Below are 12,643 nucleotides of genomic sequence, written 5' to 3'. Positions count from 1 at the left end.
TCGGCCCAACAAATCCACACCGCACCTTGAAGCATCCCACCCAGACCCATCCCCCTATAACCCACACACCCCTGAACACTACGGACAATTTAGCACGGCCAATCCACCTAGCCTGCACATCTTTGAACTGTGGGAGGAAACCCACGCAGACACGGGGAGAATGTGCAAACTCCACACAGACAGTTGCCCGAGGCTGGAATCGAATCCGGGTCCCTGGCACTGTGAGGCTGCAGTGCTAACCACTGAGCCACCGTGCTGCCCCACGTAATTTTACCCCAATTGCATTCTCTATCATCCAGGGAGCATTGTCCCATGGAAATTCCATACTTTTGTTGAATCTTAACAAAAGTGGTCAGTCGATCGAACTGCAGCTCAATATACACTTTTAGGCTTTGGAGTAGTTCATCTTCATTTATGCTGGGTGGGGCCCATTCTTTCTTAATGGTCACAAGTTTTTGAGGGTCAGACATGGTGTTCGCTTCGGGAATGGTTTGAACTGATATGGACTTTTCCTAGAGAGCTGTAGATGGGCTTAAACCTATCGCCACTGATGTCAGAATTCTAATTATTACTTTTGCATTAGGATTATGTTCAGACAAGGGGATTTTGGACTGCCACTTTCACCCGAGGACTTTTGTAAGAGAGGAGTCTTTACCTCTGGGTGCCAATTTAGGGATGAGTGGTCGGGCGGGACTTTCCCTCTTCAGTACTACTGCAATCCTGCAGGTTGCGCCAGAATTGTTGGGTCCGAAATTTTCATTACGAAGCACACACAAGACCACGAGGGATGGTTAGTTATTAATTTTATTGGACAAACTTCAAACGTTACATGAGCAGGCAATGTCTTCCACCTTTCCTTTTGATTCCTACTGTCCCTCCTTGTCCCCTGACCCCCAGGTCTCACATTCTCATACTTTTATATCCGCTCCCACCCTCTTTACTTTCCTCCAATCGTCTTCTTCAAGCACCGGGGTGCTAGCCATTTTGGTAATCAGACCCGCCTTTTTCTAGAACATTCCGCCTGTGCTTTCTGCAGCTCCACAGTTTCTCCTTACTATTTTCCACTCAGGGCAACTTGTACAATATACATTCAACTGCAGACATTTTGTTCAAACAACATCAGGATTTCTCCTACAACTTGTAACCACATCTCCATAATGGCCATAAGATCTCTCTCTGGAGGGATGGGGTGGGGTGGTGGATATTTTACTAAATTAAAAGTGTTCTGTAAATGCAAAATGTCATTGAGTACCACTGGTGAGGGTAAATATGGAGGCTGCTAACGTGCTCTCATCTTTTGAAAGGTTTTCTCATCTATTTTGGTTATGGGATCTGGCACAGCAAGGAGAATCTGAAGGAGCCGAAGCCTCGGAATGTCGTTGCTCGGTATGTTGTCCTTCCTAGTGGCAGCTTGGTGGAAACAGTCCAAACCGTGCAGCCAGACACACTGGACATGGGCATGGCAGACGTGACCGAAGCGGGAGTAAGTAGATAGTCACGGACTTGGCCAATTGCGCTTTGCTGGAGGACCTCTCCCACTCTCCTAAGCTTCAATGTTATTCCAGGCAAAGCTGGACAGAGCTGCGCCACAGTATTTTCACCAGGTTGATGGAGATCAAGTGTGGCACCTTTCTTGTTTCACCCATGAGCTTTCACAACCTCTACTGAGCTGAGCTTTCTTTACCCATTCTGAAGTAGGTGGGATAAAATATGTCCATTTACATACCAGAGTGAGGAATATCATTAGACATGCCTACAGAAGGGGGTCATTGTAGAGCCTAAATCCTCTATAAATCACTGATTTTTTTTGCCTCATTTCATTCAATTGAGCAAACATCACTCTTTTTTCTGCATCTTGTTATCTGGTTGAGAAGGGGAAAGAGTGAAAAAAATTTTTAAAAATTTCTAACAATGTCCCTGGCCCCATAGCTGTATATTAAAGGGTGACATACTCCCTGTAAGAAATATTCAGAAAAGGTTCCGTGTTCTGGGGATTGTATATTGTACAAAAAATATCGAATACCTGTCACATGAGCCTGTGCAGGTTCAGAGATTTCAAATCCTTTACTAATGATGTGGCCCAGGAAACATTGCTGTCTTGATTGATCTTCACTATGGTCCAGTTGGCAAACTCAACTCCATTAATGCCCCATTCACAGTTAGAATGTTGATATTATGTAGAATTATATTTGTTGCCCTGTTTCCCCATTATAGTTTTCCACCCTGCTCATCCCACGTTGAGGTAATTTACTGGCCATTGCGCTTCTAGGCTGATCTGCTTCCTCACCTCTCCCCATGCCCACTCCTTCTCTACCTTTTTCACTTTCTCCTCTCCTCTTTTTTTTGGCACTCCTGGTCTTCCTGGTCCTCCTCTTCCTTGTCCACTCCTCAGTCCTCTCTCTTTCATTTGCCTTCTTGTGATTCCTCTCTCCCTTTGCACTTCCCCAAATCTCCGCCACCACTGCCTCTCTATGACTCTTCATTGACCCTCTTCTTTTTCCCCCCTCCCACCCTCCCCTCTTCCTTCACACCTTTCAGGTCCTTGCAGCCATCAGAACATCTACCCCTGCTTTACATTAGTTCCCATTCATTGTCGCAGGATTCAGTCAGCTACCTTTCACAATTTCACTCCTCTCTAACACACTTAAGCCATGGTATTCTAACATTTAATAATGTGCAATAGTTCAAAAATAGATCGAACCACACATTACCAATAGCCTCTTAATTCTTCTCTATTTGAGTTCACCCAATGTTTACTTAACAGTATTGGCCTTTGAAATTTTAAAGGAACACAAAACTACATAGTAACAGTACAGCTATATTATATTTTGCATTGTGTGGTGTTCCTCTCCTTATAAAGCAGCATGTCCTCTGACTTACCAAGAGTAGAGTTCTACATCTGTTTGCCTTTCCAAAGCTTGTTTGCAATGTGTGTTGGATTTTTAAATGTGTCCGTAACTCAGAAGAAAATCCTCATCGGCTTTTGTGACTGGCTCCAGTTTCTCAGGTAGCAATGAGAAAGAAATTCTTATACTGATGTCAATTTGGAGCCAACCGAAACAACGCTTCACCAGTAACCAATTACTTCGATGGTTCTATCACACGTCCTAACAACCACATTATGTGCAATAACATGGGCTCTCCACGAGTAATAGATTCATATTTGCTTCTCTGGAGGTGGCAAAAGAGATGGTAAAAAAGGGGAAAAAACTGGACAAGTTGACCACAAAGAGATACTTTCGCCACCTCAGCAATTAACCTTCAATTAACACTTTTAAGCGACTAATTAATGGTAATTTATGGCTTCAGTTTGCCACCTACCTGGTTGCCAGCCTTCCTGGCAGATGAGAAAGGAGGTTAAAATTGTGATCAGAGATAATGGGAACTGCAGATGCTGGAGAATCCAAGATAACAAAGTGTGGAGCTGGATGAACACAGAAGGCCAAGCAGCATCTCAGGAGCACAAAAGCTGACGTTTCGGGCCTTGACCCTTCATCAGAGAGGGGGTTAGTTTCTGTGACCGGCAAACCTGGCCAACTTGCCTGGCACATCGTAGGTGGATGGCCACCCTTTGCCTCAATCTGGGGGCAGTCAGAGGCATGTCTGAGCTGCAAGCGAATATCCTGTGACCCCATTGAAACTGCTCTGATCATCACTCCGCCCTGTGAGGAGACGTTAAAATAAAAACATTCACTTACCTTTCAGCTACTGGAGCCCCTGAGGGATAAGCTTCCATGTGCAGCCTTTCGGACCACAAATCTATTGGCCCCTGGTTGGCCGGTAGTTTCTGAAATCCTATGATGTCAGTGTTGAGGCCTGTGATAGGCCAATGCTATCCTATCAGCTCTTCCTGAACTGATTGGGGTGTGGTTGGCTGAAGGGGATGGTGCGTTAGCCACCATGTAATACCGTCCGTACACCCCACCCCTAACACTCTGCCTAAAAATTGGAAAATTGCGCCAATGACATGAATTATAAAGTGGCAATAAAAAAAATCTCAAGGCAGCTTCAGATAGCAAAGGATGTTTTGAACTCATTCATCAAGAACCTGGCAGGGGTGGTTTGGGAGAGAGCATCCACCTGGACCTTGGCATAAAACTGGGACGATAGATTGATTGCCCAGTATTAAAGAAAAACAAATACCACTGGTATCCTGGACTCGGTGGTCTCTTTGTTAATTTTGAAAGCTTACATCATCTGTAACTGGTTAGTGAGTTCACAGTGTGGTCTCTAAGCCTGCCATCTAACAAAGTTCAGTCATAGTTCCGGCCGCAGCTTACTGATTGACCCATCCCAGCATCCGAACACTGCTCAATAGTATTTCACTTCCAGAAATGGAGGAATCAGGGGATGGGCATTACACTGCACAACTCTTCCCTTTAGGCAATTGGGTTGTTCATTCTGATCTCTAGGATGAGGTAATCAGGTTGGTGAAAGCGACAAGGTGTAAATAGGTCACTTTTTTGAGAGGGGCATGATCCCAATAGTACCTGGAGCCAAATAATATGATGCAAAAGTTCATTTGTGATTTTATTTCTCCAGCTAAAATTTTCTGAAGTTGGACTTGTACATTCCAAACCCTTCTGGCTCAAAAGAGGAACTCCTTTCTTTGCCACATCTGATCCAGTTATGCACACAGGTGTATCTTCAATGTCATGCAGTCCTTTGACAAAGAATGATACAGCACAGAAGGAGGGTATTTGGTCTATCTTCTGGAAAGAGCTTTACAATCATCCTCACTGCCCTGATCTTTCCTTTCAATTTTCGTTCCTTTTCAACTGTTTATCAATTTTACTTCAAAAGTCACAATCCATTCTGTTTCGAGCATCATGTGGTGAGTTTGACCTCATAAGAACTAACTGTGTAAGTAAACAGGTTCTCATCTTCTTTCCACCTTCCTGATCTTTTTTTAAATAAACAGTTACCTTGAAGCTAAAGTTTGGAAAAGCGAGGGTAGAATCTTAGAGAACTCTATTCAATTCTGACTGGACTCGACAGGATAAATGCAAGAAGAATATTCTGGTTGATCAGGGAATCCGGAGCCAGGGGTCAGAGTTTAAAAACACAGAGTAAAGGTCCCTTATTGTCAATAAGAAGTTAGATACAGTTCTTAAGGCTAAAGGGATCAAAAGGTATGGGGAGAAAGTAGCAGCAGTGTATTGAATTGGGTGATAATAGTAAGGTCCTGGCAAGTGTTGTCAAATGAAGAGACCTTGCAGTACAGGTTCACAGTTACATGAAGGTAGAGTCACAGGTAGACAAGGATGTGAAGAAAGCATTTGGTACCCTTGCTGTTATTGGTCAGTGCATTGAGTATAGCAGTTGGGAGGTCATGTTGCAGCTGTACAGGACATTGGTTAGGCCACTTCTGGAATACTGCATTCAGTTCTGGTCTCCCTGCTATAGTATGGATGTGGTGAAACCTGAGACGGTGCAGAAAAGATATCCAAGGGTGTTGCTGGGGTTGGAGGGTTTGAGCTACAGGGAGAGGCTGAATAGGCTGGGGCTAATTTCTGTGGACCATCTGAGGCTGAGAGGTGATCTTATTGAGGTTAGTAAAATCTTGAGGGGCATGGATAGGATGAATAGCCAAGTTCTTTTCCCCACGGTACGGGAGTCTACAACTCGAGACCATAGGTCTGAAGTGAGAGAGGAAAGATGTAAAAGGGACCTGGGGGTAACTTTTTCACACAGAGGGCGGCGTGTGCCTGGAACAAACTGCCAGATGAAGTGATGGAGGCTGGTACAGTTACAACATTTAAAAGGCATCTAGATGGGTATCTGAATAGGTAGGGTTTAGAGGGATATGGGCCAAATGCTGGTCGACTTGGACAAGTTGACCCGATTGATCTATTTCCATGCTGTACAGTTCTGTGACTCTATGATCACCCGTATTTGTATTGAATGGTGGAGCAGGTTTGAAGGGCTGAATGGCCTACTCTGCTCCTATTTTCTGTGTTTTCACTTTTATCCCCTGGCTACTGAGCCTCCAGCCAATGGAAATCAGCTCTCTTTGTCTGATCTAATTAGAACCCTCATATTCTGTCCTGTTGGACAACTTGGACATTGAAATGATCGTTACTCCCAAAGGATGCAGCTTTAAAAGACAGGCTCCCCTTTAAGTGGAAGCAACAAATCAACTGCCCATACCCAGCTGAAACCATGTTGGCCACACGAGAAACAGTAAATCTCTCAATGTTGCCGCAGCCCTGCATGTAAGTATGTTAGAACCAATGAACCTCAGCTGGCCTATGGCCTCAACACTTGTGTGAAAATATCAAGGCTTGCACGTACAACTTCCACATTTATTGCTGATAAAAGGCAACTGAATCAGTTTCCATTGCTAACAGCACTTGACCTTCCCTGTGTGACCATCTCCTGTTAGCCACACACTTTTTCTGGCTTGCTGCTGGGAAAGTCAGGAGGTACTCAGTAGAGTTGGAAAGTCTGGATGCAATGAATCACAAAAAGTTAGTTTGCAGGTGTGCAGCAGGTAAATAAGAATCCAAATGGAATATTTTTCTTCATTATTGGAGGAATGGAGTTTAAAAACAGAAGGGTTATGCCGCAGCTGTACTGGGTGCTGGTGAGGCCACACCTGGAGTACTGTGTACAGCTTTGGTCTCCTTACTTGAGAAAGAATGTACTGGCAGTGGATGGGGTGTAGAGGAGGTGCACTCTGGAGTTGAAAGGATTGGCTTATGAGGAGACATTGAGTAGACTGGCACTGTACTCATTGGAATTTAGAAGAAAGGGGCAGGGGGGATCTTACAGAAACACATAAAATTATGAAGGGAATAGATAATGTAGAAGCAGGCAGGTTGTTTCTACTGGCTGGTGAAATTGGAACTAGGACGCATAGCCTCAAAACAAGGGGAAGCAGATTTAGGTCTGAGTTGAGGTTGAATTCCTTCACCCAAAGGGTTGCAAATCAGTGGGATTCCCTGCCCAGTGAAGCAGTGGAGGCTATCTCATAAATGGTTCTAAGACAAATATAGACAGGTTTTTGGAGCATTAAAGGAATTAAGGTGGGTTAGTGGAGCTGAGTCCACAAAAGTTCAGCCATGATCTCACTGAATGGCACAGCAGGCTCAACAGGCAGATGGCCGACTCCTGCTCCTTTTTTTATGTTCTTGTGCAACCTTCTGTGACCAAAACTATGTACTGTAACAGATGGATATACCGCCTGACATGCAATTCGGTGCAATAAATCTCCTTTTTAACTGAATGAACTCTTAAACGCATGCAGATTAAATTGCAGCAATACCCAAAGTATTAGCTGCATCCCATGACAGATCCCAGTGTCCCTCTAAACCACTGTTCAAACCAGGAAAGGGATGAGCTTTCCACAGAGCCCCCTCACATTAACCCCTTATCATCCTTGTGTTCTTTGCACATCTGTCATTTAATGATGCAGAACTTGACTATTGCCAAGGAAAGTCAGAAGTTATTTTTTTGATCTTGCAACTAAGCCATGACTCTAATAGGAAAATTTGCAAGAAAGACCAATGTAAAGGGAATGTAATGAAACAAATTTTTATACTATGTGAGGATGAGAGGGGAATAAAGATTGCTTTCCCTTTGCTTTGGTATTCCTCAAAATTGTGCTGATGATAGCAGGATAAAAATACGTCAAAAATATTCTGAAGAAGGGTCCTGACCTGAAATGTCAGCTTTCCTGTTCCTCTGATGCTGCCTGACCTGCTGCGTTCCTCCAGCTCCCCACTGTATTGACTCTGAGTCCAGCATCCACTGTTCTTGCTATCTCTGTCAAAAATATTGCTTCCTTCACATAGCCTTCAAATACTTCTTGGAAGTAATGCATTTTCCCTCAAATGTTTTCATTTGTTGCTTTGCAAACACTCACTCATCCACAGCTAAACCCTGAGTAAGCTGTTTTCCCACTTATTAATCGTGCCAATGAAACCACCGCGCTTTAAAAGGTAAACCAGATGTGCTTACAGTTCACCCTCAAAGATAGCCAGGTGATGTCATGTTATCTATGCTCCTGAGGTGGCCATGTCAGTTCATTGCTGCTACCTGGGACGCTCAGTATTTTTGTGGTCTGTGTAGAATCCTGACAGTGAAGAAAGAGTTTACACCAACCTTCTGAACAGCGCCCCCCACCCCCCCCCAAACTGCCTCATCCCTGCATTTCCCATGGATAATCCGCCCAGCTTGCGCATCCCCTGGACTCTACTGGACAACTTAGCATGGCCAATCCACTTAACTTGCACATCATTGGAATGTCATCATCTCATCATCTGAATATAAAGAAGACAAGGGATGCATTGGGGGAAGATAGAGAGGGAGTTTCTGCAAGCTTCCCACAATCTCTGCCCAAATACCTCGGATGAAATAATGAGACGGAGGGTGCAGTAATCACTCACACATTGGCTGCCTGGTTGTAGAGAGAATCACGCACACATTGTGCAACACACTGCTTCCAATGAGAGAAATCTGGAAGGGTTCCACATGAAAGTGGGCAGCCAGTCCACCTATCATGCAGCGGCCAAGCTGAAAGTGAATCCCCTTTTCTCAATTATCTGTGCTTTTCCATGGGGTTTCCTTCGATTCCTCCTGGAGTAAGGGCAGGAATTCCCAAGTTCCCTTGTAGAAATCTCAGGTTTCTCCCTCTTCCAACATTGTTTGTTGGCTTTATGTATAACCGCTGCTGTCTGCTACACTTTTATGGTGATTGGCGACATGCTTAAAATGACTGAACCAAATGAAATTTGCTGGTTGTGGGCATTTTTGGAGCACTGCAACAAGGCATTGCATAAATGGAAGGTTTTCCCTTTAGAGCACAAATGTGATGAGGTTAGTTAACCCTGGCATGTCCTGCTACAATCTCACAGCTTGTGGAAACTCCCTCTTCATCTTCCCCAATGCACCCCTCCTCTTCTTTATATTCAGATGATGAGATGATGACATTCCAATGATGTGCAGGTTAATTGGATTGGCCAAGATAAATTGTCCAGTAAAGTCCAGGGGATATGCAGACTGCTTCACGAGTGCTAACTATAGTTTTGGATAGCCTAATTAAGGAGGGTTACACATGAGTTCACTGGGCTGACTTCTGGGATGAAGGGGTTGTCTTATGAGGTAAGATTGAGGAGGTTGGGCATATTCTAATTGGAGTTTAGAATATGAGAAATGATCGGACTGCAACACATAAAGCTGTGCGGAGCCTTAACTGGGAAGACTTCAGGACTTGCTTCCCCACATGGGACATTTACATCTGGGGAAACAGTTCAAACTAAAAGGTCTCCTGTTTAATGATATGGTGAGGATAAATTTCCTCTCTTAAAAGATCATTACTGTTTAGAATTCTCTTCCCACCAAACAGCAAAGGCTGGGACAATGAATATATTGATTGACGACAAAAGTCAAATGTTATGGGGATAAGCAGGAAAGCAGAGTTAAGGCCACAACCTGAGTGGCTATGATCTCATTGAATGATGGAACAGGTTTGAGGGCCTAAATGGCCTTCTGCTGCTCCTGGTTTATATGTTCTGAAGGAAACCTGGAAAGATACGACCATGAGAAGGCCATTTGATCCTTCAAGCCTCTCCTGCCATTCAATATGACATCCACCTCAGTCTCCTGTTCCCACTTTCTCCCCATATCCTTTGATCCTTTTAGCTAAAGAGAACTATATCTAACTCATTCTTGAAAACAGTTCTTGGCTTCAACCACTTTCTGTGGCAAACAATTCTATGGGCTCACTTCTGACTGGATGAAGAAATTTCTCCTCATCTCACTCCAAAAATGGCTTATCCCCTACCCTTAGACTGTGATTCCTGGCTGTGGACTCCCTAGTCATTGACAGCAGCCTTCCTGTATTTATCTTGTCTAATCCTGACAGAATTTTATAGGTCTCTGTGAGATCTTTGTCTTCTTCTAAACTCAATAAATATAGAGTCATTGAGCCATGAAGCATGGAAGCAGACCCTTCAGTCCAACTAGTCCATGCTGACCATGTTCCTGAACTAATGTAATCCCATCGGCCTGCGCTTGGCTCATATCCCTCTAAACCTTTCCTATTCAGGAACTTGTTGAAATGACTTTAAAACGTCATACCTGCACCTGCATCCACCACTCTCTCTGGCAGTAATATAGTCCTAAACAATCCACATCTCTCTTCATACTTCAGTCCTGCCATATCAGGAATCAGTCTGGTAAATCCTTTTTGAACTCCTACCACAATCACAACATCCTTCCAAGACTAGCCAGTACTCCAGGTGTGGTCTCATCAGGGTTCTGTACAGTTGCAGCAAGACTTCCCTGCTCCTGTACTCAAAACCTCTCCCTTTCTTCATCGCCCACTGCCCCTGCATGCTTACTTTCAGTAACTGCTGTACAAGGACACCCAGATCTTGTTGCACCTCCTGTTTTCCCAATCTATCACCAATCAGATAATAATCCACCTTACTGTTTTATCATTGAATCGCTACAGTGTGGAGCCAGGTCATTTGGCCCCTGGAGTCTACACTGACACTCTGGACAGCATCTTGCCCAGACCCACTCCATCTCTGTAACTCTGCATTTTCCATGGCTAACCCATCTAGCCTGCTCAACTCTGGAAACTTGTGGGCAACTTAGCACGGACAATGTGCCTAGCCTGCACATCTTTGGGCTGTGGGAGGAAACCGGAGTACCCGGAGCAAACCCACGCAGACACGGGGAGAATGTGCAAACTCCGCACAGATAGTCATTCAAGGGTGGACTCAATCCCAGTTCAAATCTCAGCATAGCCACTTGGGAATTTAATGGACCGAATGGCCTCCTAACAATTCTGTGGCAGTGTCTTTTTGGGAAGAGACTGTGCTGATATGACCTAGCATGGCCAACACATTACACCAGATGCACAGCAATCCGTTCGACTCTTAACTCAGAATAGCCAAGCAAGTCACTCAGTTATATTCATGACTGCTTCTCAAGGGCAATTAGAAATGGGCAGTAAATACTAGTCTAATGCTTGAGAATGATTAAGAAGAATTGAGCACACCACATATACCCTGTTACTTTCTATTGCCTCAATTAGTTCTAAGGGTGACCACATGCTCCTTGATATAATGGGAGCAGCTTTTACAGAGTTGCCTTAGACACAGTGCATCAAATTGCTTCCTTCTGTACACTCAGATTCCTTGCCTTCAAAACAATTGGCTAACCCAGTTTGCTCCAATATGTTTTTCATTGCTCGCTTTAAGCCAATCTTATTGCCTCATCTTACAAATTTACAAGACAGATTTCTAATTATTAAGGGAATCAAGTTGTTAAGGCAGGGAAGTGGAGTTGAGGATTATCAGATCAGTCACTAACTTAGTGAATGGTGAAGTAGACTCACTGGACTGAATGGCCTATTTCTCCTCTTAAATACACATACCCATTCTTATTCAGCCCTCAAAATGGCAGATCATATCATCTCCTGTGGTTCCCTTCTGTATACACTCTACAAGTTGTAGCTTGGTGTGATTTAGAAAACATGATTTTTCTAAAGATGGGTCCAGAACTGAAACATCAGCTTTCCTGCTCCTCTGATGCTGCTCGGCCTGCTCTATTCATCCAGCTCTACACCTTGTTATCTCAGACTCCAGCAGCAGCAGTTCCTACTGTCTTTGAATTATCTTTGGTTGGTTACTCTTTTGAACCTTGTGCTTATGAGGATGGTGGCCTTTAACTCTTCTCAATATACACCTGGATTCTGAGGCCATTATAGTGCAGTGATATTGTCACTACCTGAAGGCCTGTGTTCAAATCTCACCTACCCCAGATGCATGACCTAACATGTCTGAACAGATTGATTCAGAATATCTACACCCGGATTCTTGTTCATTACATTTCTTTTGTGATTGCTTGCATCAAGATTTCCTTTGTGTCACCTGATGACAGCCCACTGCCTGGACTGATTTTGACACTGCAGGCAGGGTTCCAGCTCCTGATATGGGGTTGGGAGGGGGGTGGAGGCGAAAGAATTGCCTCCATTTGGCTGCTTCATCCCAACAGCCATTTGCCATCTCATTAGAGAGGATATCCCATCTCCATAAATTGCCAGCCCATCATCCATCATGTCCTGCACAGGGGACAAAAGAGCAGGATTCCACCCCACTGCAACCCCACACTCTCCCACCCCCTGCCCCAAACTGACTGGACCCTCAACCCACTAGATATTTTTCTACTGGACTAGACACGTAGTATCGGCACCCAAACGCCAACCACTGGTAAAATCCCAGTGGTAATGGGAGGATGCCCTGTGAATTGGCTATTGAAGAGCATCAAATGACCTCCAGGCAAGTAAACTGCCTGCTGTCTCCCCCCTGGTGCTGGTAAAATTGCAGCAGGAGTGGATAAAGGTGCTTAGTTGACAGGCACAATGCCCATCCCGAAATGCCCAATGGCTGTAGCTGGGTCACTATCCTCTGTTCTAAAAGCTATAAGCAGTTTATAATTGTGAAGGTGATTTCCTTTTAACTGTGAGTGTCTAAAGTGTCTGGGATGAAGGGGTGGAGGAGCATGGATGAATGCTTTCTCACATTCTGAGAACCTGACACTGCACCCGTAGATGGTAAATTTCAGCTTGTTCCTAGACTAAAAGATGTTGACTTCAATCAAGCACAGAGCAGAGATTTCTCCTGTACAC

General features: G+C 44.3%; 1 protein-coding gene across 3 annotated transcripts in view; it reads left to right on the top strand.

Annotated features, from left to right (window-relative positions):
* Positions 1 to 8,115, top strand: part of slc7a4 (solute carrier family 7 member 4) — a 56,030-nt gene extending 47,915 nt beyond the window's left edge. For all 3 annotated transcript variants that reach the window (XM_048556651.2, XM_048556649.2, XM_048556650.2), the window contains exon 5: positions 1,305 to 8,115. In XM_048556651.2, the coding sequence (XP_048412608.1) occupies positions 1,305 to 1,495 (191 nt within the window). In that variant the 3' untranslated portion in view covers positions 1,496 to 8,115. The remainder of the gene's footprint in view (positions 1 to 1,304) is intronic.
* The last annotated feature ends 4,528 nt before the right edge of the window (positions 8,116 to 12,643 follow it).

This window comes from Stegostoma tigrinum, chromosome 26 (genome assembly GCF_030684315.1).
Source record: "Stegostoma tigrinum isolate sSteTig4 chromosome 26, sSteTig4.hap1, whole genome shotgun sequence".
Taxonomy (NCBI): Eukaryota; Metazoa; Chordata; class Chondrichthyes; order Orectolobiformes; family Stegostomatidae; genus Stegostoma; species Stegostoma tigrinum.
Note: the sequence above shows the minus strand (reverse complement) of the source record. Positions and strands in the feature narration are given on the sequence as shown.